Source organism: Dicentrarchus labrax, unplaced genomic scaffold (assembly GCF_905237075.1).
Source record: "Dicentrarchus labrax unplaced genomic scaffold, dlabrax2021, whole genome shotgun sequence".
NCBI classification, from domain to species: domain Eukaryota; kingdom Metazoa; phylum Chordata; class Actinopteri; family Moronidae; genus Dicentrarchus; species Dicentrarchus labrax.
In genome coordinates, this window is record NW_026136723.1 from 11,551,163 (window position 1) to 11,578,148 (window position 26,986).

General features: G+C 39.8%; 1 protein-coding gene across 1 annotated transcript in view; it reads left to right on the forward strand.

Annotated features, from left to right (window-relative positions):
- csmd2 (CUB and Sushi multiple domains 2) overlaps positions 1–26,986 on the forward strand; it is a 230,075-nt gene that overhangs the window by 130,111 nt on the left and 72,978 nt on the right. The window contains exons 14-26 of the mRNA XM_051389619.1: positions 944–1,134; positions 1,409–1,544; positions 4,436–4,630; positions 6,229–6,367; positions 7,375–7,562; positions 8,286–8,474; positions 9,061–9,177; positions 9,697–9,912; positions 10,887–11,075; positions 12,498–12,667; positions 12,794–12,950; positions 13,144–13,335; positions 16,887–17,013. Of these exons, the coding sequence (XP_051245579.1) occupies positions 944–1,134; positions 1,409–1,544; positions 4,436–4,630; positions 6,229–6,367; positions 7,375–7,562; positions 8,286–8,474; positions 9,061–9,177; positions 9,697–9,912; positions 10,887–11,075; positions 12,498–12,667; positions 12,794–12,950; positions 13,144–13,335; positions 16,887–17,013 (2,206 nt within the window). The remainder of the gene's footprint in view (positions 1–943; positions 1,135–1,408; positions 1,545–4,435; positions 4,631–6,228; positions 6,368–7,374; positions 7,563–8,285; positions 8,475–9,060; positions 9,178–9,696; positions 9,913–10,886; positions 11,076–12,497; positions 12,668–12,793; positions 12,951–13,143; positions 13,336–16,886; positions 17,014–26,986) is intronic.

Consider the following 26,986-nt stretch of genomic DNA (forward strand, 5'->3'; position numbering starts at 1 on the left):
AATAATGTAGTGTTTTGTGTCAGTGACTAAGACTCAAGTTATCTTACAGATCCCCCTGCAACCTTTCATTGTTTCGTAGTTGACCTTCAACTGAAGTATCCTCCGTCCCTGTTGCTTGCAATTAAGTTCAAGGTTGTTGTCTTAAGGGAACCTACATACATTTTGCAAACTCAGTTTTTGAAACACCTCCTTACAACTGGTAGATCCCAGTACACGGAAGCTAGACCAATTAGCATCTGCCCAGTAACGTCAAGGTATTGTGCTGTTACCCTCCAACTACATCCATTGGAGCAGCTGGGGACAAGCGACAGCCTTGACGGTAGTCAGCGAGGGAGATGAGACCATTTTTCATTTTCATTGCCAACATATTGCTTTTAGCTAGACATTGATTGGAAACAATGATTTTTCTGGTACATGTTGTCAAAATTACTGAGGCTTCCTCCATTCCTCATTTCATTCCACTGGGCTTACTTAAACAAGATATTGTTGCTAGTAGGTACCTCTTCCCATATAATGGTGGATAAATAGCAACAATTTTGCTACAATAAGCCACAAAATACCATTTTGTTATATGTTGTTATTGGCAGCTTTTATCCAGATGTATTTCCTTTTCATTACTTTCATTTCCAATGAATCCTTTGTAAGCATACAGTTACTGTCATTGTAAACCTATATGTGCTTGTGCTACGAGGCAACACATTGATGGTTATAGCGTTGTCTTGTGAAATATGAAGATATGACTTCCTCCCTGATCTGTTAGACGTCTACAGTATGTAAGGTGGATTTCTAATGGTTCAATAAAATGTATCAAATTTGACTGTCTTGTAGTCAGCAAAAGTAAATGGGATTTTCTGTTTTTCTCCCTTGTAAACAATACTTATTTTTATGTTGCTTTGTTTTATTTCTTTTTCTCTCTGTCTATCTCTCTTCATCATTCCTATAGTTTCCTGTTTCTTCAACTTTACTACTCCATCCGGGGTGCTGCTGTCTCCCAACTACCCTCAGGAGTACGGCAACAATATGCACTGTGTGTGGCTGATCATCACCAACCCTGAGAGCCGAATCAATCTGGCCTTCAACGACCTCAGCATGGAGAAACAGTTTGACTTCCTCTCGATCAAGGATGGGGGAAAGGTAGTGTTGAAAAATAAGCTGTTGTCCTCGGTTACTTTGAAAAGCTCTTTGTGCGACCTCATTTATTGACCTGTCTGTCAGTCATTGTGCATGTCAGTGGGAGAAGCAGCCTGTACAATTATGTGTACGAGCTAAACATCTACCTGCCAGCCTCATTGGACTGGCTACCCATTTTATCTGTCTACCTTTCTTTAGGAGCTGTTTACTTTCTGACTTCTTTCCCTCTTTAGTTCATGATACCTTTGGTCTGAAAATCTTGATCTGTTTTTGTCAGGCTGAGTCTCCTATCCTGGGAACCTTTTCCGGTGACGTCCTGCCTCCCTCTATAACAACTAGTGCCCATGTGGCCCGACTGGAGTTCCTGACTGACCACACCTACACAGACAGAGGCTTTAACATCACATTTACAAGTAAGTATTGAATGCTACTTCAAAGGAGATAAAGGGAAGTCTTTAAAGCTTATCACAAAAACATACCCTGACTGGATGTGTGTGTGTGTGTATGTGTGTGTGTGTGTGTGTGTGTGTGTTTGTGTGTTTGTGTGTGTGCAATAGGCCTCATGAATCATCTGCCATATCTTATGTGCCTTGTCTCCCACAGACTGCATAAACTTTTCCAGGCATCAGCAACACATTCCTTACATAGTCACATAGAGAAATGACAAAAAACCCTGTCTTTATTGTCTAAATAGAGACTTGACATCTAAATAAAACCCAAACAAAGATGCAGCATCCTTACCTGACAGATACATTGCGGCAGTGCTCATTATATTCTATTCTGGGTAGCTGCTGACTTCTGAGGAAATTCCAGATGGGTTTTATACTCTGACGCAGTACACGTTGGCTGCATGCTGGTAAACCCATTTCATGGTCACGGATATACTGTACCGTGAGGGTTTGGCAGCAGGATTTTTGCATTCATTGCATATGTGCCATTGTGTAATGAGCCTGATCTTTGCATTCTTCCACATCCCAAAATAAATATGTCTGTACAGACTGTCTAACCCTAACCCTGTAAAGCCACAAATCTATTTCATAGCTACTGGCAGAAAGAGAATATAATATGCTTTTATTAGTGTATTATCACCTGAAATGAAGAATCATTATGTTTTTGTCACCTTAGAAAAAGAATATTTACAAACGTTGTGGGTCATGTTTCTACAGTACCCCAGAAGGGACAAACCAAACACTGGCACTAGATTGTGGTGTTAACGTTTTTCCGCGCGTTTCACTGCCACGTAGTTGTTCCTCCTATTTTCTCTCTTTTATATATATATATGTGTGTGTGTGTATATGTGTATATATGCATTCTTCTTTAGAATATCCTTTATATTTGTAGTAGTATAGTAGTTTATTATATATTGTATTATGCACATACAATACCCTACCCACATGGACATTTTTTAGACAAGAACATTACTTCTTACATAACATGCAAACAAATAACTTTTTTCTGTTCAAAACTCAACAAATAAAAACTTTTTTAGAATCATCCAACCATAAAAACTCATCAGAAATGAATTACATTTTACTAAAATGTGTTGCCCATAAATCATCATATAAGCAGCTATAGAACATGAATATATGCTTGACTTTTTTGTTAACTTCTGTTTCATGAAGAGATCTACTCTGTAGTCGTTTTTCATGAGCCAGTGTGTTCTCAAGTTAAGTTTCAATAATCAACAGACCATCTTTCCTTGTAAATTAAAAAAAAAAAAAGTGAATCGTTGTTTATAGTTTTGAAAATCATAATAAAATAAATATTTTACCTCACTAATGCAGGGATGTGCATGCAAAATGTTTCACTTACAGATCTCTTTAGTGAGCGTATGTTCAGGCTGTTCTAAATCTGCGTCATCTCACATTTATGTCTGAAGTTTGGAGGTTCTCATCCTAGTAGTAATTATAATAGTTGTATTAGTATTAATATTATCAGGCATTAATATTAAATGAGGCATGACACAAAATGTCTGTTTTAGGGCTATACTTTATACCTGCTACGTAGCCGATCATGTTTTTATATGGACTATTTAGACAACATCTTTAACACAGTATTGATCACTTACCAACTAATGGTTTTATTCATGAAATCATTTAATCCAGTGTACTGAGGTGGATGGTGTGTAAATTCTTACTCAGGAATTCCTGTTTTCTGCTTCTTAAAACGATTTATGCTGTTGCTAAAATATCATACCTCAGCCTACCCAGAATCCTTTTGGGCCCTTGCTGTAGCTCATTTGCAGACATGCCATCAACGCAACCCAGGTGCCTCTGTAAAGCCACAATGCGGACAACACATGGCGGCTAATGCATTAATTAGCGAGTTAGATGAATAAATAAATAACCAATGCAGTGTGGTGAATTAATGTCAGGAGCAGTTAATTGAAGATGATGGTTAGTTCCTGAGAACAGTGTCATCTAACTGCAGGACTGTTTTTTGGGGTCTGTGGGGCTGAGCGGACAACTTCCATCATTCACGCTAATTAAGGACATGCCAAACTGTATTGAGGGGATTTTTGGCACGTTAATAAATAAGATGATCGTGATGGATGAGGTGTGGCTGGCGCTCTGTTTGGGTCCAGTGGATCTAGAAGAGGGATTCATCAACACCTACACGTGTCACCTACCCGTATGTGTGTACCAGAGTGAGAGCGAGAGAGTAAGTGAGAGATAGTGGCGCAGGTGATGTATTTGTTTACATGCCTTGTTCCAGGGTTATGCCTCTTCTTGTGTGACTGCATTTCTTCGTGGCCTTTATAACTGGTTCCTACTCGAAGTTTCATTGAGAGTCCTGATAGATAAAGTTTTGAGGACGTATGAAAACAATTTCCCCTGTTTATTTACTCCACCTATCATTCAGCAGCGTCATGGCACTGCATATCTGCATACGGTGTGGTTTCCCACCCTCTGGAATCACTGCAGCAGGGAGAATCAATGTGACTCACTAAGTGAAACAAATTTCTTCTCGTTAAACGCTGGCATTGCTAAATGCTGACAGTAGAAAAAAAAAGTTTTGTCAAGAAACTTGGCTAATTATTTTAGAATCTCCATGGAAATTAGCATCTTTGCAGAGAAAAAGTAATATGTGACAAGGATTAATACCAGCAGAATTACAGTTGACCTGTTCTTTTGTGTTTTCAAAGGATGACACTTTTTGTTTCTTTATTTCTTTTTAATACCATAAACCAGCTTTTAGGTTTTTTTAAAAATTATTTTTATGATATGTGAGTGAAGGAACACTCTCACCTCAAACCTATGTGTTCTCCTCCACACTAACCCCATCTCCTCTCTGCATTTTCAAGCATTCCGCCATAATGAGTGCCCAGACCCTGGTGTGCCAGTGAATGGGAAGCGCTTTGGTGAGAGCCTTCAGCTAGGCAGTTCCATCTCATTCCTGTGCGAGGAGGGCTTTGTTAAGACCCACGGCTCGCAAACCATCTCCTGCATTCTCAAGGATGGCAATGTGGTCTGGGATAATGCGGTTCCCCGCTGTGAAGGTGAGTAAGGGAGGTGTTACCCTTTGTGACTGCCATCTTACAACATGTTTTTGGATATTTGTTATCTAAACTGACCATTTTAGGTACAATCAATAAGAAGAAAGTGGCATGAGATAAAGCTTCTTGCTGGGGACGCACATCACCCATATGCATCTGACACAGGTTTTAATATTAGTTGTAAATACTAACAAAATGAGAGAGATTTATTCCATTTTTTTTTATCCAATATCACGCACCGGGCGGTTATGTTTGAGCTGGCAGAGTTATCTGTAGGGCTCAGACAAATCCACATATTACCGGGGTAAATATGCAGAGGATTTAAGTCATTAAGAGGAAGATGTGCATATCTTTCCTTCTGAAAGCATTTATCCTGTGGTCTAGCACCTCATTAGCTAGGTACTCACTAAGTTATAGCTTATATACAGCTGTTATAAACCGATAAAATGGGAGTAGGTTTGTTTTTAATGTTTACTCTAGCCAGTAATACAGCATGCACTGCATCTCAGGATTGTAAAGAGTAATAGGGAAGACCAGAAATCAAATTAAAAACTGATTTGACGCTTATTTTGGGTTGCATTATTTCAGTTTGTTTGAATTCATTGATTTGAAATAATTTGAATGTTCAGGATCACTAAGATGTGACTGAAGGGTGGGTAGTTCTGGTGGTAATACAGAAGGTATGTCCTTTTAAGTATCTGATGCTGCAAACTTACATACAGATTGCTGAACCATCCATTTACCCTTCTCTAACTCAATATTCAATGAACTATTTCCAGCAAACCAGAAAAGGCCAATATAGCTGACAAAGCTAAGATTAAGCAGCTGAGGTTCTTGGACATTGGTAGGATAGAACATCACGCAGAGACATAGCTAGGATGACTCTTAAGAGTCCTAATCAGGTTCACTATTCATGATACGCAAAGGAGAAACCATTATTAAAACATGTCACTTCCCCCTGTGTGCCACAGCAGCTTTGTATTCCTCTGAGACCATCTATCATACCCCTTCGTTTGTAGCGTAATGCGTTTTATAGATGTCCTTCAGTATGCTGAGTTGGCTGATTAAATCATTCCACTTCAAAGGGAGCAAGGAGCTGGCACTGTAACTAAGCCGTCCACTGTGCCTGTGTGTTCTGGTTAAGGATAGGCAGTTAAAGAGATGCACAGTAAAGTGAACAGTAGCAAAAATGAGGGTATGGGAGAGGGGTTGATGTGCTCAAGTGTCTTTTGTGCCGGCGATCAAAGCTGTTCCCTTTTCTCTGTTTGATGAAGATGACAGCAGCACCTTTTGTAGGAGGGGTTTGATGACAGATTCAAATACAGCAGCATAAGGGAGGAAACGTGCACACACGGATACGTAACGCACGCCCTTGTGCATGTATGAACACAGACATACGTACAATAATAGGAAAATGGTTAACCTTGAAGTGAGCTGTCACCAATTTACATTAGATAGCCCCTGTTAGTAGAAGAAATGGGATGAACCCCCGGCTGAAGATCACCTATGGACGTTGTCATACATCAGCTGGGAAAGACATGCATAATTCAATCTCTATCTTCTCTTTCCCTCTATCTCTATTTCTTCTCTCTCTCGGTTAGCCCCATGCGGAGGGGATCTGAAGGCTCCCAGCGGGATCATCCTCTCCCCTGGCTGGCCAGAACTCTATAAAGAGGCCCTTAACTGTGAATGGATCATTGAGGCTCCTCCAGGCTACCCCATCAAGATCATCTTCGACAAGTGAGTCACCCTGATAGCAACCGCTGTCGCGTCACTCTTTTAAAAAAAAATTCCTTCTGAATAAACTTGGGCTTTTCTTGCTTTTATCTTCATGGTTTCAACGTGTTCACATTTATCTCTCTGCTTTCTATTGCTAAAATATCCTCCTCTGTCCCTCTGTCTTTTCTTTCTGATGGGATGCAGGCGATCTAATGTATATCAACATACACCCCCAACTAAGCTAACATCATGTTTTATTTAGTAATGCTCATAAATGGGAATTTGATCCTTTCATTTGATACCCCCCTCCCTGAAGATCCACATACATCCTTACAGTTACACACACACATACACACACAGAAACTGCACCAGACCTGCAATTTTCTAAATGTACATGCATATGTAAGTGGAGATGATCTGTCAAGGAGAACTGGAGAGATGGGAGAGAAGGTAATTTGTCCTGATGTTTGAGAGAGAGAGAGAGAGAGAGAGAGTGAGAGAGTTAGACATACAGTCGTAGGATCAAACGGTACATTAGTGTTTCACTGAGGCTCATCCTTGCGAGCCCATCTCATCCTCGTCCCTGTCACAATAGCACGCCATGCAAAATGAATACAACATAAATGTTTGTTGCTCTTTAATTTTTATGTAACATCAATAAAATATCACAAACCGCTTCATTTAGATGACATGGTTCTGAAACTAAGCAATTTATTCATGGCTTTGAAGATGAAGTGGCTCTGGCAACAAAGACGGAAACACACAACAAGCATGCACACGCGCACACACACAGAGTTCACAGATGCACTCACCCAAGCGTGCCAAATGTCTCAGGATTTTCTGAAACTCACCATTTGCAAATTGGAAATAATAAAATGTAACCCTCCCGTTTTCAGAATGTTAGTTAAAATCAATACTGTTCACCCAGCCCCACCACTGAAGCTGATGACAGTTAACCATGACACAAGACATTTTATAGACTGCAAAAGCATAAGAAAGCCTTGTTCAACGTATTTCTCTGTTCTCAGGTTCCGCACTGAAGTCAACTATGATGTCCTTGAGGTGCGCGATGGCCGCTTTCCATCTTCACCTCTAATTGGTAGTTACCAGGGCACCCAGGTTCCACAGTTCCTCATCAGCACCTCCAACTTCCTGTTTCTCCTCTTCTCGACTGACAAGAGCCACTCTGACATCGGCTTCCGCATACGTTACGAAAGTAAGGGCTTCGATCTTGTGAATACACAAAGACAAATTTACACCCAAAGATAGAGCATAGATTTACTGTTAAGGGAGAGCTTGTTTACCAGCGGTTCACAAAGCCTAATAGAAATTAATCTATTACAGACCTATTCAGTCTTGGTTGTAAATACAATCTCTGCAGGCTCTCAATTTCACCATGAAGCCATTCTCATTAGAACACCTATAATTAGAAAGTAAATGGGGTGAGATTATTCTGTCAGATATCCTTGCCATTACAGACATTGCCATGCTCAAGATTCCATATACACATATCACATGTGTACACACACGCAAAATATTTTCCTACACCCAAGGCTTCACTCATGCTGTAAATTCACCCCTTAAGACAGCCCTATGCTCGTTTCTACCCGTGTGGCTCACACTGGTAGCCTTTTGCACTTTCTCTGTGGTAAATCTCTGCAAAGCTTCAATAATTCACTATGGACGTTACTTAGGCAGAAACTATGCAAGGTGGAGCGGGAAAGAGTGCTGAAACTTCTCGTTGGTTTATTCCTGTTGAAAAAGGATGCTCAAGTAAATAATATATCAGGATTGCTTTGGGAAAGCAAACTGCCTTTTAACATTTCTTTGACCTCCACTTGACCTATAGAAAATAGGATATCATCCTAATTCTTTAGATTTTCAGTATGTATGTGTCTGTGTCATTGATCATGTGTCTTTTTGTGTCCTTCCTCTTTAGCTCTGCAGTTACAGTCAGATCACTGCGTGGACCCCGGTATACCTGTCAACGGACAGCGACACGGCAATGACTTCTATGTGGGCGCTTTGGTGACATTTAGCTGTGAGGCAGGGTACACACTTAGTGACACGGAGCCATTAGAATGTGAACCCAATTTTCAGTGGAGCCGCCCCCTGCCTAGCTGTGATGGTACGTTCCATAATATTGAGCTAGAAATTAATAGTTTCCTGCCAGATTTCCTCTTATTCATAAATGGAATTAAAGCTAAATTCATTGTTGTACGTTGCTCCAGACGAAACATGAGAAATCGTTTTGAGCACTTTGCTTCATATTGCATCACATTTAGATTGCTATATATTCCTGAGTTATTATAAAATCCATATAAGATGATAACGTTTCTTTCAACGACTCTTATTTTAGACTTTAAAAGTTTCTGCCTCATTTCATCATAAATGTTTTATATGTACGGTGGTGATCTTACCCTTTGATGTTTCCCTTTTTCCTCATCTGTAAATGCTTTTATATTTAAGGATAGTATTGATTTCTGCCCTCTCTGTAATGATATTGATGATACCGCTCTCTCCTTTTTATGCTGTCTTGAAGGGCACCTCTTGTAAAATGCATTTTACCGCATTGTAAATGCTCAGACAAGTTTTGCCATTTTTGGGGGGAAAATTTATCTTTGTCTTCATCCAGTCTGTTTTGCCTCTCTGCTCTCCTTTCATTTCTCTCCTTCGTCCATCTCCCGCTGTGTCTATTTGCCCTGTGTCGCCAGCATTGTGCGGAGGTTATATCCAGGGCAACTTTGGTACCATCCTGTCACCTGGCTTCCCAGACTTTTACCCGCACAACCTGAACTGCACATGGATAATCGAGACCTCCCATGGCAAAGGTTAGCAGAGAAATTCAGTGTCAACACATGCAGCAGTCAAATTCAATTTCCCTTACAATGTCATTTCCCCCTACTGAGTGGCCTTTTTATTTTGCCGAACAAGCTGTCTTTGTAAGTCTGCAGCACTGAGAGGCTGGCCTAGGGCTACAGTGCTACGGGACGACTCTCCACTCATGTCACCTTTGGTAGAGCGCTCACATCCAATTGACACAGCCTTATTTGCAGATGCTCTCTGTGTGGTTGTAATGTCTTTGATAGTAGGGGAGGAAGACAGGGAATTGATGCTGTATGCATTGTGAAACAGAGAATATTTTACTTCACAGAAACCTCTAGGCCTGTTTCGGGTCACTATAAGATGTAGACATGTAATTAGTTTTAGTCCTTGCTTAATTGCAAATTCCAGCTTGCAGGAATGCCTTTTTTGAAGATTATAATAATGGGAAAACTAAGACTTCCAACTGACTTGTGCGATGATCAAAAATATAGAAAAGATCAGATCTTCTTTCCTCTTTTATCCAGGTGTCCAGTTCACCTTCCACACCTTCCACCTTGAGAGCCCTCATGACCATTTGTTGGTGACAGAGAACGGTAGCTTCTCTCAGCCCCTGTGGAAACTGACAGGCTCTACACTGCCTCCGCCTCTAAGCGCAGGGCTGTTTGGAAACTACACAGCTCAGATCCGCTTCCTCTCTGATTTCTCTGTTTCCTACGAGGGATTCAACATCACTTTCTCAGGTTTGAATTCGAACTATGGAGAGACGAAAAGAGGGACATCTGAAAGTGCTATTCACAGTACTGAGCCATAAATGAGCAAATCATTTAAAATAGGCCGGGAATAAAATGATGGGAAAAGGAAAAGAAGGGTTACAACATTAAGCACTTACGTTTCATGTTGAGAATGGACTCCTCAGGCTCCTGAGTATGATCAGAGACTTCTAATAATAAGAGTCAGTTTCAATAGGTAATTGACACAAACAACGATGCTTGCTTAAGGGGAGGCCACCATTTGACAAGAAGCAAATAATAATCTAGTATGTGTCCTAGAACTATGTAATTACAGCAACTCAAGAGTGAATAATGAAATGGTTAACATAAAAATAATTGATCAATCTTAAATGAATCAATTAGGATAGAGCACAGATGGCCTTTTACCTACTAAGAGCATCATTTCACATGTTTTTGCTCTCAAATCCTTCGATTTGAGCACTATGACAGAGTAAAAGGAATATTAAAACATAATACTATCACTGAAAGCTTGAAATGCCAAATACCACATGTGTTAAAAAATATGTAGCTTTACAGGGAGGATGAAAAGCTATGGCTTAATGGATGGAGGCCTTAATGTTGAGATACAATACTTGGAATGGACCCTCAAAGGCACATGGTGCTTTATTCATTTTAATAAATTGCAAAAAATTACATTAAGTCTTATGTTGTTTATACGTGATCTGTGAATATTTAATTCATGTAAGCAAGTTTTACCTTCCTGTTTATCAGTGGGAATACATTCTCAACCTTTCAAAGCAGAACCAGAAGTCTTAATCACTTCAATTAACACTTTCTCATATTCAAACATCAAAAGACATGGTATTAAATGTGATGTTATCTTCTACAAAAAAGAAAAAAAACAGCTACAACAAAACAATGGATGTACTAATGCATCTTTAAACACAGTATGTTTACACCTTATTCTGTCTCTGTTTTTCCAGAGTATGATTTGGAGCCATGCGAGGATCCTGGAATCCCTCCCTACAGTACCAGAAAAGGCCTGCAGTACGGAGTGGGCGACGCTCTCATTTTCTCCTGTTTCCCGGGTTACCGACTGGAGGGTCCGGCGAGGGTGATTTGCTTAGGGGGCAGGAGGCGGGTGTGGAGCTCCCCTCTGCCAAGGTGTGTTGGTAGGTGGTCACATGCTTTATTTTGGCTTTTGTCTCTCCCCCTCTACCCTCCTCATCATGCCATGTTGCCACACTAGCCTTTTCCCACACACCCACCCATTAAGAAATGTACAAAACTGTCAGTCACGTCGGAAGACGAGGCCTTTCCCTTTCAATTCTCCTCCTTATCGTCTCTCCATCCACCCACGTTATGTCTCTTCATTGGACAGCTTCCCAGAAACAGCCTTTTTGACTTTGTCCAAATTATATAGAGCAGCAGCTCTAATGAGGATGACATTAAAGAGCTGAAATATGTTAATTATTGATGTTGCTTGTTGCTAATGGCTGTGAAACATGACGAACCAAACTGCAGAGATTTGGGTCAGTATGTTGATTCTATGATGCACCAAACCTTAACAGCTGCGCTACTATTTGGATATGAAAAACAACTGTATCCTAATGGTCCTAATGATAGATTTGACGCAAACCATGACAAGGATGGCTAGTTTCAGTATATCCAAAATACTGTTGAACCGTAACTGGAAAAGGGAACCAACTGTGAACTTCTTGCATTACTTTTATCACTTGCACACTTTCTTTGTTTTCCAAACATAGAAGAAATCTATAACTGTGAATATTTTTACACTCTATTGGAACTAAGTAATTACAGTTTACTACATACAGTTTACTACAAGTTGGTGAAGTTTTGGGTGTTCAGGCATGTGTAAAGTAGGTCAAACTGTGTCCTGTTACCATTTACCCGACTGCCTCCTTTGCTCCTGTTCTTATTGCATATTTATCTGTAGGAATAAAGATGTTTTTTGTTGTTTCCTGGTCTTTTTTACATCTAAATTAATAAAAAGTTGACAGTGATGACACAGTGTATTATATTTCACACTGACAATCATATTCAGCCTTATTTGAAAAATAAAATAGATACTTGTACATGTACAGTCCCATCACCCACCTCATCCTACCTTACTCCATTCATAAGGTTAACATTCTGGGTACATTTGTGGTCATTTAAATTATGGCAGATAGTTTTCTATAGAAAACAGCAGCCCTTTTTCTTTTTTTTTTACACTTTCCCTGATTTGATTCAGAAAAAAGCAATTTTCGAAGGGACCTGAAATTACTGTTAATCATATTCAGTTTGCATTGTGATTATGATGATGTGCAACTCAACATTCAGGTATAGTCACTGACCACATTCCCCTCCCCATCAGCTCTCCCATCTCCCTGTGCATGACAGCATGAATAAATACACTCTGAGTTTCAAGCATATAGCGATTGACATGTCCTCTGCTCTTTCCAACACCACCACCACCACCTTCTCCTCTCTTTCCCTCTCTCTCTCTCTCTCTCTCTCTCTCTCTCTCTCTCTCTCTCTGTCTCTTTTTTTCTCTCTCTGTCTGTCTCTCTGCTCCCTCTGTTTTTCTCTAGCTGAATGCGGCTCATCCGTGACCGGCATGCAAGGGGTGCTGCTCTCGCCCAACTACCCTGGTTACTACGGCAACAACCACGAGTGTATCTACTCCATCCAGACGCAGCCTGGCAAAGGCATCCAGCTTCGAGCACGGGACTTCAGACTGGAGGAGGATGACATGCTTAAAGTAAGGGGGTTGGGGCACGGGGAGTTGTACCCTCTCCTATGTGTGCCTTGTTAGCATACCTGTGTGTGTGCAGACCTGATCGTCTCAATTCAGATGACTCCTCACACTCCCCTCTGTCCTTTTCAGGTCTTTGATGGCAGCAGTAATAAGGCTCGTCTGCTGGGGGTGTTTACAGGCAACGAGCTGCTAGACACAACCCTGAACTCCACCTCCAGCTCCATGTGGCTGGAGTTCATCAGCAATGCGGATAACACCAGTAAAGGCTTTGAACTGCACTTTATTAGTGAGTAACACTCTCACACACAAACACACCTTTCTTTACATTTGATATTCACATTTACATATACACATATGTTTATTTGCTTGTATCTCATTTTCCAACCCTCCTTATTGCTTCTGCCACATAAATATAACGTTCGTGCTTTCTTCTTCAACACACTCCTAATCCACGTACTTACACTCACTGTCTCTCCAAGGTTTTGAGCTGGTGAAATGTGAGGATCCAGGTGTTCCCCAGTTCGGCTACAAGCGGGAGGACAAGGGTCATTTTGCAGGGAGCACCGTGTCGTATAGCTGCGACCCAGGCTACACCCTGAAAGGCCCCGAGGCGCTCACCTGCCTGAGGGGGGAAAGGAGGGCATGGGACAGCCCCCTCCCACTCTGTGTTGGTGAGTCAGGTGCTCCTTGAATGGGTTGCAGAGATTAAGTGTGTCCTTGCTATTGGCAAAAAAACCTCTTTCTGAGTATCGCATTCATACATATATAATTATGTTGTCATCATAATCAAAAACAATTAATCTAAATGTATTAACAAATATGTTTTGTATGAAAAGTCTTAATGTGCAGTCTAACTAGTAGTTACCCAATAAAATGTTATATTATGTAATGTTATGCTATTCTGTACTATCCTGCCTTACATCACAGTGTAGTATTCCCTTTCTTTACATCACTATTTGTCGCATTACGCTGTGTTAGGTTCCTCTACAACTGTGTAAAATAGCACTGTGTTGTATTGCATTATGTTACAGTATTTATCAGTGATTGCTTTACTGTTTTGCTCGCTCTTAATCCGAAGCAGTTTTAGTTTTTTTTAACTGAACTACAATGTCTGACCTAGTTCCTCATCCTAATAACAATGTGCATATGCTGGTGCAGGTTTAGTAAAAGCTCTGTGGTTTGTTTCAGCTCTCCTATTTTGGGGCGCTTCCCTAGCACCTTATTCAATGCATTATCTCGTTGAAAATGACTGTGGTCTATTTAGCTCCACATATTCACATTGCATCATGGTTGCAAATTCCCCTATTCCAAATTATTTTTTCTCAAATAAGACTGTCCCCATATCAACAGCACACTAAGCACATAGGCAGGTTTTTAACCCCTAGCCGTCTGAGGCGAGAACACTTTCACAATCAGTTGTATGAAATTATTATATTATCTGATGATATTATTGGAAGAGTTCACTTGCAGTTCACCTGTCATTTGTTGCCAGCTGACAAAAACATGGTGTGTGGTATTATTTTCAAAACTATTAAACTGACACACATACCACCTATATGGTGTCATGATAACAAACCCCAGAGCAATTTTTTGGATCTTCTCCTGGGCGACATTTTGACAGAGTCTCTCAGAAACCAGCCAGAAGCTCAGTGAGGAAAACAGGCACGATGGTGTTCTTTGACATCAGCCAAGGTGATTAGAATAATATTGCTTGGCTCCCGTTTCAACCCAAACTGACAGGTAATTTCATGTCTGGGTACAAACAACATTCAGCATACTGTATATCTCTGAACACGTTTGTCCTCCCCATGCCCCTTTCACTGCAGATGATAGCCTAACAGCCAGAGTGAATTTCGGAGCAGATGAGGGACTGCTTCTGCTTGTAATGGTGGGATTATTTCTAGCAGCGAGGACACACTGAACACAGATGAGATGGACATGGCGAGCAGGGGAAGAATGAAATCGGGTTGAAAACAGTAGAGAGAGTTCATATCCTGAAAGTCACAGAAGAGGAAAGTTGCAAGGTTGAATCCCTGAGCAGCTCTGGGTTGGACACTGGGTTGTTAACAGGGTTGCATTTAATATTACTGTGCACGTCCATGTTCTTTTTATAGATAACCACACATTTATATATCACTGTCTAACTGACAGAACATAGTTTCTGTGTGACGCTTAAGTAAAATGTTGACTTTGACCTTGATTTGTAGGGTGTCCCTTAGATGTTTTGTTTCCATATATTTAAAACACATCTTACATTTATAAACTACTTTAAGAAGAGAGTGAGACAGAAAGAGAGGGAGAACCTATGTTGATTTTAGAAATATGTATATGGGGACAAAGATTGAAACTCTACCCCTTCAAGCTGAGGGAGTTAAATTGCCATGGCAGCACTGACCAGTAGTTTCTGGGGTCATAAGGCTTAGAGAAAAGAAATAGCTTTGTCTTACTGTGATAGATCACTGTCTTCTCTTTTCATTTCATGAAACAGCAAGTTTTCTTCAACAAGAAAAGCATAACAGAGGGGAAAAAGCTTGAAGAGAGACTAAAACCTCAGCAAGAGTGCAAAGATTAATATGCTCACACTTTTTTTTTTTTGCATTTTACCTTCCAAGACAGTAAAAGCAAAAATAACAATTGAATCTTTCAAGCATTTCTTTATATATATACTCTGTTTTCAGTATGTGTGTGTATGAGTGCATGCACAGCAAAAATGTTAAGAAGCCAACTCTGGTGATTATTGCTTTTTAAATGTATAATGTATGAGGGTTCAGAGTTTGAGAGAGCGAGACAACGAGAGACACAAAGAAAAAAATTATTTCCAAACATGAGGAAAGGCCTGTTTGTCAAATGGAAGGTGACAAAATGTTTATATCAGATGTGTATGGAGAAACTCCAGCCTGTCCCTGTCTGGTGCTCTGTTTCCCTTTGTGTGTGTGTGTACTAAGTTATGTTAATTTAGTTCCTTAGCTGTTAGTTACTTCCTTCTTGCCAAGTGTCTCTGATTGTGTGTGTCTGCCATCGTTGCTGTATTTCAGTACAGGAACAGTACTACTTGCCACAGATGGATTTCACAATCATCACCATCACCATCAGTATGATTCCTCCATTTTTCTCCCGTTTGAAGGATCTATTTTCCTCTCAGGAGAAGGGAAAAAAACAAGAACACTTTTACCCTCCTCTTGTCAGCTGAGATGACCTCAAAAATTTGAACAAAAAACACTTCAGGTCTGATGTTGTTGGAGAACACTTTTGTTTTTTTCATTCACTTTTTGGATAAGGGTAGGAGGTAGTAATTGAAGGGGGGCTGAAAATTGCTTTTCAGTCACAACGCGTTTCTGATGGCAATTCATTACTTTTAAGGCAGGAAAGAAACTCCGTTCTTCCCACTGTTCTTGACAAAATGTTTTGGCCTTTTGCTTTGTAGTTTCATTGATGCATGTTTGTGTTATTGTCGATCCTTTTGAAAGACTGAGCTTATGTTTTAGGGGAGGGCTTATTGAACCTTGATATGATACCAGAAGCATCATATTGTCTACTACCACTACTACTACAAACGCACCCTGAGCACATTCCTCTGATGAATAAGTGATTCATGACAAGTCCTCCACACTCGAAATGATTTATTAACTACCATGTTGCCCAATAGGTGCTAATATCAACAATACTTCCATTATGGCAACTGTGTATCTGTTCTACACATATCTTTTCTGATTGATACCTGAAAATATACTTAAATATTTAGCCATATCAGTCACAATGTCTTCTTTTAAGAGTTTCACTGAACTCAAGTCTAATATATTAAATGTTGTGTTGCTCAGTTCAACAAGTCCATCAACTCTCACTCGCAACAGGATGAGGTCATTGGTTGGGATGGCGTATTGCCTCCGCTGAGCCAAAGAGATGCACATAGAGTATATTGAGTTGGCTGCTCTCCCTCCTATCATTCAAATTGCAAACCAGATGATGAAGCACATCACATTTGAGCATGCCACTGCTATGTCAAATAATTAATAATGATGAGAGGAAACTGATGCACTTTACTGGAAGTGGGATGATGCAGTTTCTGGTTTGTTAAGTATGTTAACCTTGCTGTTTTCTTTTATTAATTTGACTTTCAAACATTGATGAGCTTGTACTTATGTTGTACTTTTTTTTTTTTTACCCCCACTCATTGTTCACCTCTTTAATTTCTCTGTCTTTCTGTTTTCCCTCCTCTTTCCAGCGGAGTGCGGGGGCAGCATCAAGGATGAGCCCTCTGGTCGTATCCTGTCTCCGGGCTACCCAGCTCCATATGAGCACAACTTGCACTGTATGTGGACCGTTGAGGCCGCTCCTGGAAGCACTATCAGGTCTGAACAACACACGATGTTTCCTTTTTTCTGTGCTTTCTAGTTTTCTGATTACATTGTTCTTTTCCAGACTTTCTTTCAATCTACCACCTTTCAATATACTTCCAATTTAGCCACCCTTTTTGCAGTGTTATTCATCACTTTCACAGGCTGCTGTGTAATCAATCTTCACTGAGCTGCTATTGGCCAATAGTTGAGTTACTTCTGGGTGAGGGGAAATACCACCTCAGAGCCTCCAGGTTTAGACTACACCAAAGAAAGTCAAGTGTGTCAATTTTGGCTTTTATATGTATGTATGTTATTTGCTTTATTTTACAGAATTTGTTGAAATGTAAGCAAGCAAAATCCTGCAAGGCTGTTTTTATTAATCTTTCTAGAAAATTGAAACAACTTAAGGTTATTCTTTAACACTACATTTATTTCCTATATATATATTTTTTTCTCCATAAATTGTCTATCCTTCTTGATGGCCTGTTATTGTCAAGCAGCTGATCGGGTTCAGGGTTGTAGTGGCAGCAGGACCACCATGTCCTGCAGCCCATCCTTCAGGATCCCCAGATGTTTGTCGAATGTGTTCTTTGGCTGCCCCAGGGTGTCAGTTGCTACGGGGTTATTCTGTGAAGACACGCTTGGGATCATTAGCAGGTGGCACAGCTTGAAAATGATGACATTTTCTTTACTTTGAATTTGAATCTGACTCAAGTAATGGAAGACTGCTAATAATTTGCTTCATACTTCAGCTTTCACCACCTACAGCTATCTCTGCATGCATTCATGCGTGCAGACTTGTTTATTCATACATATATAAACTATAATAGTACATTCATTCATCTATGCAAATATTTGTTTGTGGATGTGCTCCTGTAGTTTTCAGTGGGGAGAACAAAGACGTATGGCCATTACAGCACCCTTATTTTGTCAGCAATACTATATTTTGCATGAAATGCAGCGTATGCAAATTGCCAATTATTTCATTAGATGGTATAATTGTGCTGTTAATGAAACAACTTTCTTTTCTTAACCTCACTAGATCCAATCCAACAATCCAAACCCTAGCTGTTAACGTTACCCTTGCCCTTCAAAAAACATTCGTAGTGTAAAGTTTTGCTGAATTCTTTAAACCAAAGTGCAGTAGCACAAGTGCATATTATATGGTATCTTTGTGAGTACTGAAGCCTTAAGCATTGTGGTTTTAGTGTTATTCTCTATCCATTAAGCTACTAAGGAATGCCGGCATTTTAAGATCAGTGTCGGTCATATATCAGAATGCTTATGATGGCTTCTATGTTTGGCAGCATTGAAATTGAGGGCCATTAAGCCACAGGCATGGAACAAGCAAAGTGCATGGGATGTATTCAGAATATTAACTGTGTTTATGCTCTGTCATGAAGCAGCAGTGTAAACTAATGTAATAATCTTATAAGCCTACTTGAAGGAACAGTGCTCTTCAAGGAGAATACTGTTAAATCCATAAGTACATGTGTAGATGAAGGAACATGTGGAAGAGGCAGAGAACACAATAGATGATTTAAGTAGGAGGGCTATAATCTCTCTCTTCTTCTAAATTGGATTAACTTTTCCTAGAGGATCACATGCTTATCATAGTGGAACATTTATGTATATACTATACTATATCATACTATACTATACTATATACCGTTGCTCTGTACGCCAGGATATTGGATTTTAAAGCGACATTATGTAACTATTTAACCTTAAAATAACAGCATTAAAATCATTTTGATGGCATACTGACTTGTAGTAATGTGAATGGTGCCTTTTTCATTCCCACTTGGCGCCCTGTACGCCTGTCCTTGCACAATGTAACTTTAGTTGAATCTCCTGCGAGAAGTGCTTTACACCTTATGGCGCTAAATAACACACCGCCAACGATGTCACATATTTTGTTGAAACTGGGTAATATTTTATGAAGATTCCTCCGTCTGTTTTCTGATGTTTTCTGATGGACAGAAAGTTTTTATGTGTTGCTAAAGTAACTTAACCACTAAATGTAGCTGCTGTGAACTAGTTAGCTCAGATAGCCGTGCTACCCAGAATGGAAGCCTGGAGGACTGGGGAGCTTTGGACCGCTGGGAGGAAGAGGTTTTCATGCTCAGGGCAAGGGAAGCCAACAGGGAAACCTGCTGGGAAGCGCCTCCAGAATGGGCAACAGAATAAACCTGGCTCAGCAAGAAAACGAAGAGGACATTGAGGGAGGAATCTGTGAAGAAAACAAGTGAGAGTGATGGAGCAAGAGGCCACCAGAAAAGAGTAAATCTCGGACTGGCTTTTAGTCGTTGGCGAGAACTTTGCAAAATTAAAGGCTGCAAGATAGACGTCGAGTAGCATTCTTGCTGTCAGACTAGTAAGAGGTATTAGCTGGCTTGCTATGTCTTGTGTTGTTGCACTTACTTGATACTTAGCTGTGTTAGCAAAGTTGTCAACTCACTGGTTTTGTAATAATCATAACAAATGCACATCTACAGTTGTCCATAGTTACCACATTGGTATAAGTAAATTGCACTCTGAAACTGTAGTGGCACCAAATAGAAAAAAATATCAATTCTTGCATAATGTTGTTTAAAATGAAAGGACTATAAGGTAAAGATGATGACTGTTCGCTTTAATTTTAGGTTGTTTACATTCACATCAGATGAGTTAAATAGGAGTTGCAGCACTTAAATACTTTCTGTGAACACATCTCACCAATTTTAGGGGACATGAAGTATTTTTACTATTCAGTATAAACTTAAATAAAGGTACTCATATTTAATATTTAGGTTAGGTCTACTGACCTCACTAGAAGATTTGCATCTACCCTGGTAATACTTTGTCAGGCCAGTATTTACTTGGCACTCCCAGGCACTTTTTACCTTCGGTTTCATCATTGTTTCATTTCTAATCAAGCATGCTGGTGTAAATCCAAAACAAATAAATACATGTCCTAATACTTTCAGACTGCACCATATATATTTTTTTGTTTACTGCACCATATCATTTAGCTTAATATAGTAGAGTTCTATGCAGTTGTTTGCATGGATCTATTTGTGAGAACATGCTGTCCCATAACTTGCACATCTGACATTCCTAGGTCCCTCATGATTGCTAGTTTAGGTTCATTAGTGCCTTCACTACCTCTTGGTCCCTGACATTCCTCTGCAAGGTATGCTCCATATCCATGCCTTTGATCCTACCCACGCAATTCATTATTAAGAAGAATTTGCAATGCATTAGCCCAGGGATTCCTTGTATATCAAATGGTGTAGCTGAAGGTAGCACACTAATCAAACCTTACAGAATTCAGGAGAGAGGCCAAGAGTTGGGCCGAGTGACAGCAGACATTTAAAAAGCCTATGGACTGGTTTGCTGAGAGATATTGATGGGAAGGGCATATAGGTGGGAGGCAGAGAGTGGAATACAGACATAAAGAGATGATAACAATGTAAAAGGAATAGAGATGATAAGGGAGGCAATGAGCCATTCCACTGATGGAACATTCAGTGGTTACTGCTACAGAGACCAAAGGAGGGATCCAGGCCACATGCTACACTGAACAATGAAGCCATATGTATTCATCTGAAAATTGGTATTTAGTATTTAGCAAGAAGCATGCTCTCTAATTGGAGAGCTCATTGTAAAACATGATGCACTGTGTGGGTTACAGTGCTAAATGACAGTCTTGACTGTTGGTCACAAGGCATCAATGGGACTAACACAGTTTGTGAAGAGCAGGCAATTGTAATTAGGCCCATTGTTGAACTCTGTCTATAGTAGAGTGTGGCTTTGGCTTTTTCTTATGGTTTCTTCTATCGTGTCTTTCTCTTTCACACATTATTATATTATGTATGCATTTATTCAAAAAAGGGACAATGGACATTAATTAACACAAGGACTTAAATCCACTATGTAAATTTGCCAGATTTAGCCATACAGGCTAATTTTCATCTGCAGTCCCTGGCAGGTTGATGGCATATCAGAAACATTCAAAGGAAACGTAAAAAATAAAAACTAATATAAAATAAAAAACTATCTGATACAGGTCAGAATCTACAGTAAAACCAAATTCTCTGTGCTAATCCAGTGATTTTGGACAGTAAAGTTGATCCCTCTTGAGAGTATCCAAATCCCAAGTAAAGCACAATTGGTGCTGTCATAGTGTCTTAGTAGTTGTTCCATTGTTCACTGTCTATGGAGTAGCACCAGGATTTGTCTTTAGATAAGATCGTCAGTACTGTCAGTAGTGTTCAGCTTAAGGAGAGACTTAGTTCAAATATGATGAAATCTGAGCGCTTAAGTATTTATTTTTTTAATAGCATTTTGTGTGTAAATTCTTTTTAGAATGGATTTCTCCTTTAAGGAGCCACATATTTTAAATGTAATGCATCAACATTTGTCATGCTCTATCACAGAAATAGTGCCCTGAGTTTCAAATGAATATGCACATACATTTTACTGGGTTTGCACAGCCCAAAACAACATTTCATATATAATGTATTTCTAGGTTGTTGGTGTAGGTGTGCTTCTTGAGTTTTGAACTATTCAAAATAGGGAAGTGAAGTTGTATTGGCTGTGTGTACTTTTTAAGGAGGGATTTTAAGAATATGGAGTTTGGTTTTTGGTACAGGGTTGAGTGATAAGGAATGAATGTGATAAATGGATGATGCATGCCGAGGATGTGTGCGTGTGTATTTTAACCTCTACCTTTATATCACTGATTTATTTCCCAATTTCACACCTTTTCCTGCATAAAACTACTTGTAACTCTTCTTTTATCCGTGTGATAACACTGCTTATGTGTTATTACATCATGTGCCTTGCAGTAAATGAAATTGGACAAAGAATTTTTTTTTTTACCACATTTCAGCTCAAGGTGTCAAGACGTTCTGATTGTGCTGCTTGGCGTCTTTTTCAAGCCTCTGGTATGGATGTTTCTCAACCTGGAAGGATGATCCCACAGGGAGAGTTCCACAGAGGCCACATCCACACATATTGATGAGGGTAGCTCGCAGCGTGACATTGCTTTTATACACAATCTCAATTAGTTGTGAGAAAGCAGACAGTTGTTTTCTTTATATCCCTCTTCTTCCTCATTCCCTCACACTCACACACAGACACACACATCCATGCACCCCCCCCACATACTAACTTATTTATCATCTTCATGCACACGTACACGTACTCTGAAGACTCCCCACAGGACTTGTGATTGCAGCTAGACTATTTTGTATTCATGTGAGAAAGTCTCAGCTTTCTCTGTTTCTCTCTCTATTTCTCTCATATGAATACAAAATAATTAAGGCAGAATAAAAAAGAAGGACCTGAGAAATCTTTTCCATCCCTCTCTTCTCCCGTCTCATCTCCTCCCAGCAATTCCTCTGACACTTGATTGAGCTATTTTATCCCGTTAAGAAGGGGACAAGTGTAAAGGAGAGCCCTTAGCTGTAAACTTCAAAACATGGCTTCCTGTGATTCCACAAAATGTTAACTGCACACAGAGACCCAGATTTCCTTTTCCTCTGTGAGACATACAGTAATTCCACTTCTCTCAGCCTGTCGTTTTATCCATCCATCATATTACCTGAAGTTGTATTTAAATGGCCTTTCCCCACCGGTAGCTAACACTTCTCTTTCTAGTTCCTCGGCAGTGAACAACTTTGAATGACTAGCTGTGAAGCACTTTGTTGAACCAGCGTCTGCATCCCAGAGCACGAAAACGACCAAAAGCATTGGCTTGTTAACTAAAAAGTATAGTTGACATGCCCTACATGTGTTCCACTAAGTCGGAGAGATTTGTACATGACAGTATCAACATCTTTTCTTGCTACCGTCCTGCATCACTTATCCTCTCACCATCTTTTATTTCACTATCTCCTTATCCCGCCCCCCAGCCTTCACTCTTAGAAAGTGACAAGGAGAGATAGGCTATTTAGATCTTGTATAAAAGGAACCAATTATCCTAACATGCAGCCCACGTCCATCCTATCCATCCAACCGCTCAGCACAAATCCCTCCATCCTTCGAAACTTCCTCTGCTCTCCATCAACCTCTTATCCTCCTGCCATCATCCCCTTCTTCCAGCAACCTAGCAATGATTAACATCAGTCTTGTTTTTGTTCCCTCCCTTCCCTCCCTCACCTTCTGCTTTCCCTCAACGTACCTCTGCCTCTCCACCCACCTTTCCGTCTTCCTTCTAAAACATAAATCTGGAAATAGAACACGATGCCATTCGGTGTCTGACAGTCCTGAAGGTTGCATTAGAACGTGAGCACCCGTCAGCACATAAGCATGGATCCAACACGTGACTGGAGCCTGATTCCGACATTGCTCATGCAAATCCTCCGAACCATCTTCTATGCTCACTCACATCTTCACATCTGTCTCGATTCACAGGCATGCTGTAAATATGCAAATTGATAGTCTATGCAGGAAGACACACAGGCACGCATACCACAAAACTCGTTTTGTTTTACTCGTGCTGGCAAATCCTGTGAAACACCTCAGCATCTCCTGTCTAGGGTATGGGGAAGTGGAGCGTAGTTAAAAGGATCACAGTACCTGAGGGTTTCATAACAGCATTTGCATAACAGGCATCTGACTGCCTGAGGCACTTACATGACAGGGATGAAAGCCTTTGAGCATAACCTTTGGTAGCTGGGAGTGAAGGAACTAGCCAGAATGGTAGATGGAGATTAGTAGGTCACCACTCTAACTCTAACCAACATTTAATTATTATATAATGTTGTAGCGTACCAGGATGGGTATGTGTGAGAAATCGTGCATATATTGACTCCTCGTCTTTGTATGAGAAGTTTGTGAATGAGCACTGCAGATAATCAAACACCTTTTTATTGATTTTTACCTAAGTGTTACTTTATTATTGCAGTATCTAATGATTTGTTATTGCTTTATTTGTCACTACTTTTTTTATCTTGTGAACCTTCCTGAAAGTAGATTAAAAAAAGTAAATGTGTATCTGCAAAAGGTCTGGCAGCTGGTGGTTGGGAGCTGCCAAGGAGCACTGCTGTTGCCGGTGCGTCCCAGGGTCAGTTTCCCTGCTCAATTGCTCCTCAGCTGTAGTTTCTAAAGAGGGCTCGCTTTTACACCCACATTCAGTGGTTTGACACCCATCTTTCCAAGCTTTGGGCTGCTGAACGGGTGTCTTTAATAGACTATAAACTTCACGGTTTGACTCTCTGTGTCACCAGCGAAAACACAAATGTATTCCATGTAATTTGTCATTTTAATTGGTTGTCTGTGAAGCCCATAGTACTGAGGAGAAGAACAGGTTTAGCTTACTCTCTCTTCTGTCTCCTCTTACAGCTCAAATGTATTAGTATGAATATTTTTAATTTCTTTTTAATGCAAAATATTGTTATTTTCATTGAGCTTTGAATGATTACTGTATATCACAGTATTATCTATGCTTCAGTGAATATTAGCAAGAGAATTGTAAGCAGATGAATGAATACATAGAACAGGATTAGTATTTATGCCAGTTCTTCGATGATGAATGTTGGAAACGTGATGTGCTGCTTTGCAGAGATAAGGAAGTTAAGTGTGTACTATATGTATGTGTGTCTCTGTTCCTGCATCTGTTTCCCTGTAGTGGATGCTCATATACGGGCGTGTAATGGTACTTACCCTTCAAATATACCTACCAGTGTACATTTGCGTGAATATGTACTGGTGCGCCTGTCTGCATCTGTTTGTTTTATGTGCACTACTTTCACAGGCATTGCGAAGACTTGTCAAGAAGGTTATGTACAGTATACACACACACACACACACACACACACACACAGCCCATTGTTGAGTAGCCTCTGGCTGCTGCTCACACATCAGACAGTATGGGAATCGGAGTCTGACACCAATTATGCAGAAACGGTGGGAACTTGTTGCTAAACCCGACATATCAGTGGGTTGCTGTTTCTCCTCTGCATCATCTGTAGCTCAAGGCTCTGTGTGTGTGTGTGTGTGTGTGTGTGTGTGTGTGTGTGTGTGTGTGTGTGTGTGTGTGTGTGTGTGTGTGTGTGTGTGTGTGTGTGCGCGCGCCTGTGTGCGCGCCTGTGTGTGTGTGTGTGCATCCGTGTGTGTATGTAAAAGGATGAGGATACTAAAAGCACTAAGAAGTACCACTATTTCCTCCAAACGACTAAGACATAGATTCAACACTACTAAAATATTTTGAGAAAATGGCTACAAGACAGATTTATAATAATCTAAGCTTAAGCTTGTGGACGAAATAATAGAATAAATAGAGTTCTACAGACTACACAAAAAAACCCACAAGTGCTGTATGAGTATTTTATTACAATAAGTGTTGTTTGCTTTGCATTACAACTGAAATTATTGAAAAATTAGGGAATTTGCTTTAGGGAAAAATCATTTTCAGTGAATATTCATAATGAAACCATTTTCATAATAGGTTTTTGTATAAGCTCTTTGAATCATTAAAAATTTTGGAACATGGGACATAAATATAATGCATTTACATACGGTTTGGATACGTTTTGTTGTTTTATTTTGTGTTAACTACGTTACCAGGATGAAAGTAGTGTCAACCAGTGAGCTCACCCATTGCAATCTCAGTATCTCTGTGACATGCATGCGAGGTGTTACACATGATCCAGGGTGAGAATTTGAGGCAACATTAGAGACAGAGTTTTCTTTTGCTGTAGGACATTTGGATAAAAAAACAAAACAGAACAGTGTTATTGTGATAAACACACACTTTGTGTGTGAAGCAGGTGAGTCAAGTTCAGTTCAACACGATTTTTGTTTCCTTTGAGTACACCTTCATCTCAGTGCATTCCACTCTTTTCTCTTATTTTGAAGGCCTTTGAGACAGCAGTGTGTTTCAGAGGAAATAAATCAAAGGCACAAATTAGATAAGCTGACATTCAGGCCCTGTTTTAATAATAGTTTGTAAGTATTTGAAACTTTGCCGCAGGATATAGCTGCTGAGAATACTGTTTGTCTTTTAAGTTTTATATTGAGTGGCCTATGTCAACATTACCACCAATCTCTCATTAGTTCTAAAATACCAGTTTCTATCACTTAAGTCCTGCTGAGATAGTCCAAAACACATACTTAAACATGCTCACTCTCAAGACACCCCAGCGTTATATCATTAAGAATTCACTGCATTGAGGCTGCCGCACACACACACACACCCACACACACACACACACACACACACACACACACACACACACATACAACTCCAGTGCATTTCATATCCAGTGGACCACCAGCTAGCTGACAGCTGTCTGCGCCAAAGTGAAGGGTAGATATTTTGACAGCATCATCTTTCTGATGTCTAGACTCAAACTATTAAATGCCGTGGCAGACGTATCTGCTTGACTGACATTGTGAAACATCGTTTCAATGCTCTGGATCTGGCGTCTGTGATTCACTTTAAAATGTTATTTGTCTCCCTCCTTTATGCTTGGCCTTAACTGTGTTTTTGTATTTCTCCTTTAATCTCATCATTACTTGTGTGCATTGATTCTTTTTAAATACTTAGTAGTTTGATTAAATCCATTTATGTCCTCCTCCTCTGCTCTGACTCATCTTTTACTACATTTTAGAAATTGTAAATTGTATTGCTAAGAGCCAAATTTTTAATTATTTTATATTTTTTTGTACCTTTCTACTGTGTTATCGTGATATTGAATTTCGCATAATACAAACAAAACACTGAACCTTGATTTTTTTAAATTCTATGTACCAATAACATTATGTAACAGAACAATTGGAGCCTAGATTTTTCTCTTGACTAAAACTGTTAATGGAAAATCTGCATGATATGAACTTTTGCTACAATTATCATCCATTAAAAGGACCCGAGGCTGGTTTGAACACAATGAAATGCAAATAGTGAGAGCCAATTTTAATTTTTCGGTAAGAAAATAAAAAGCTTTTTGTCTGCCTGAGACTGCTATCAGTAAGGAGAAATATATATATATATATA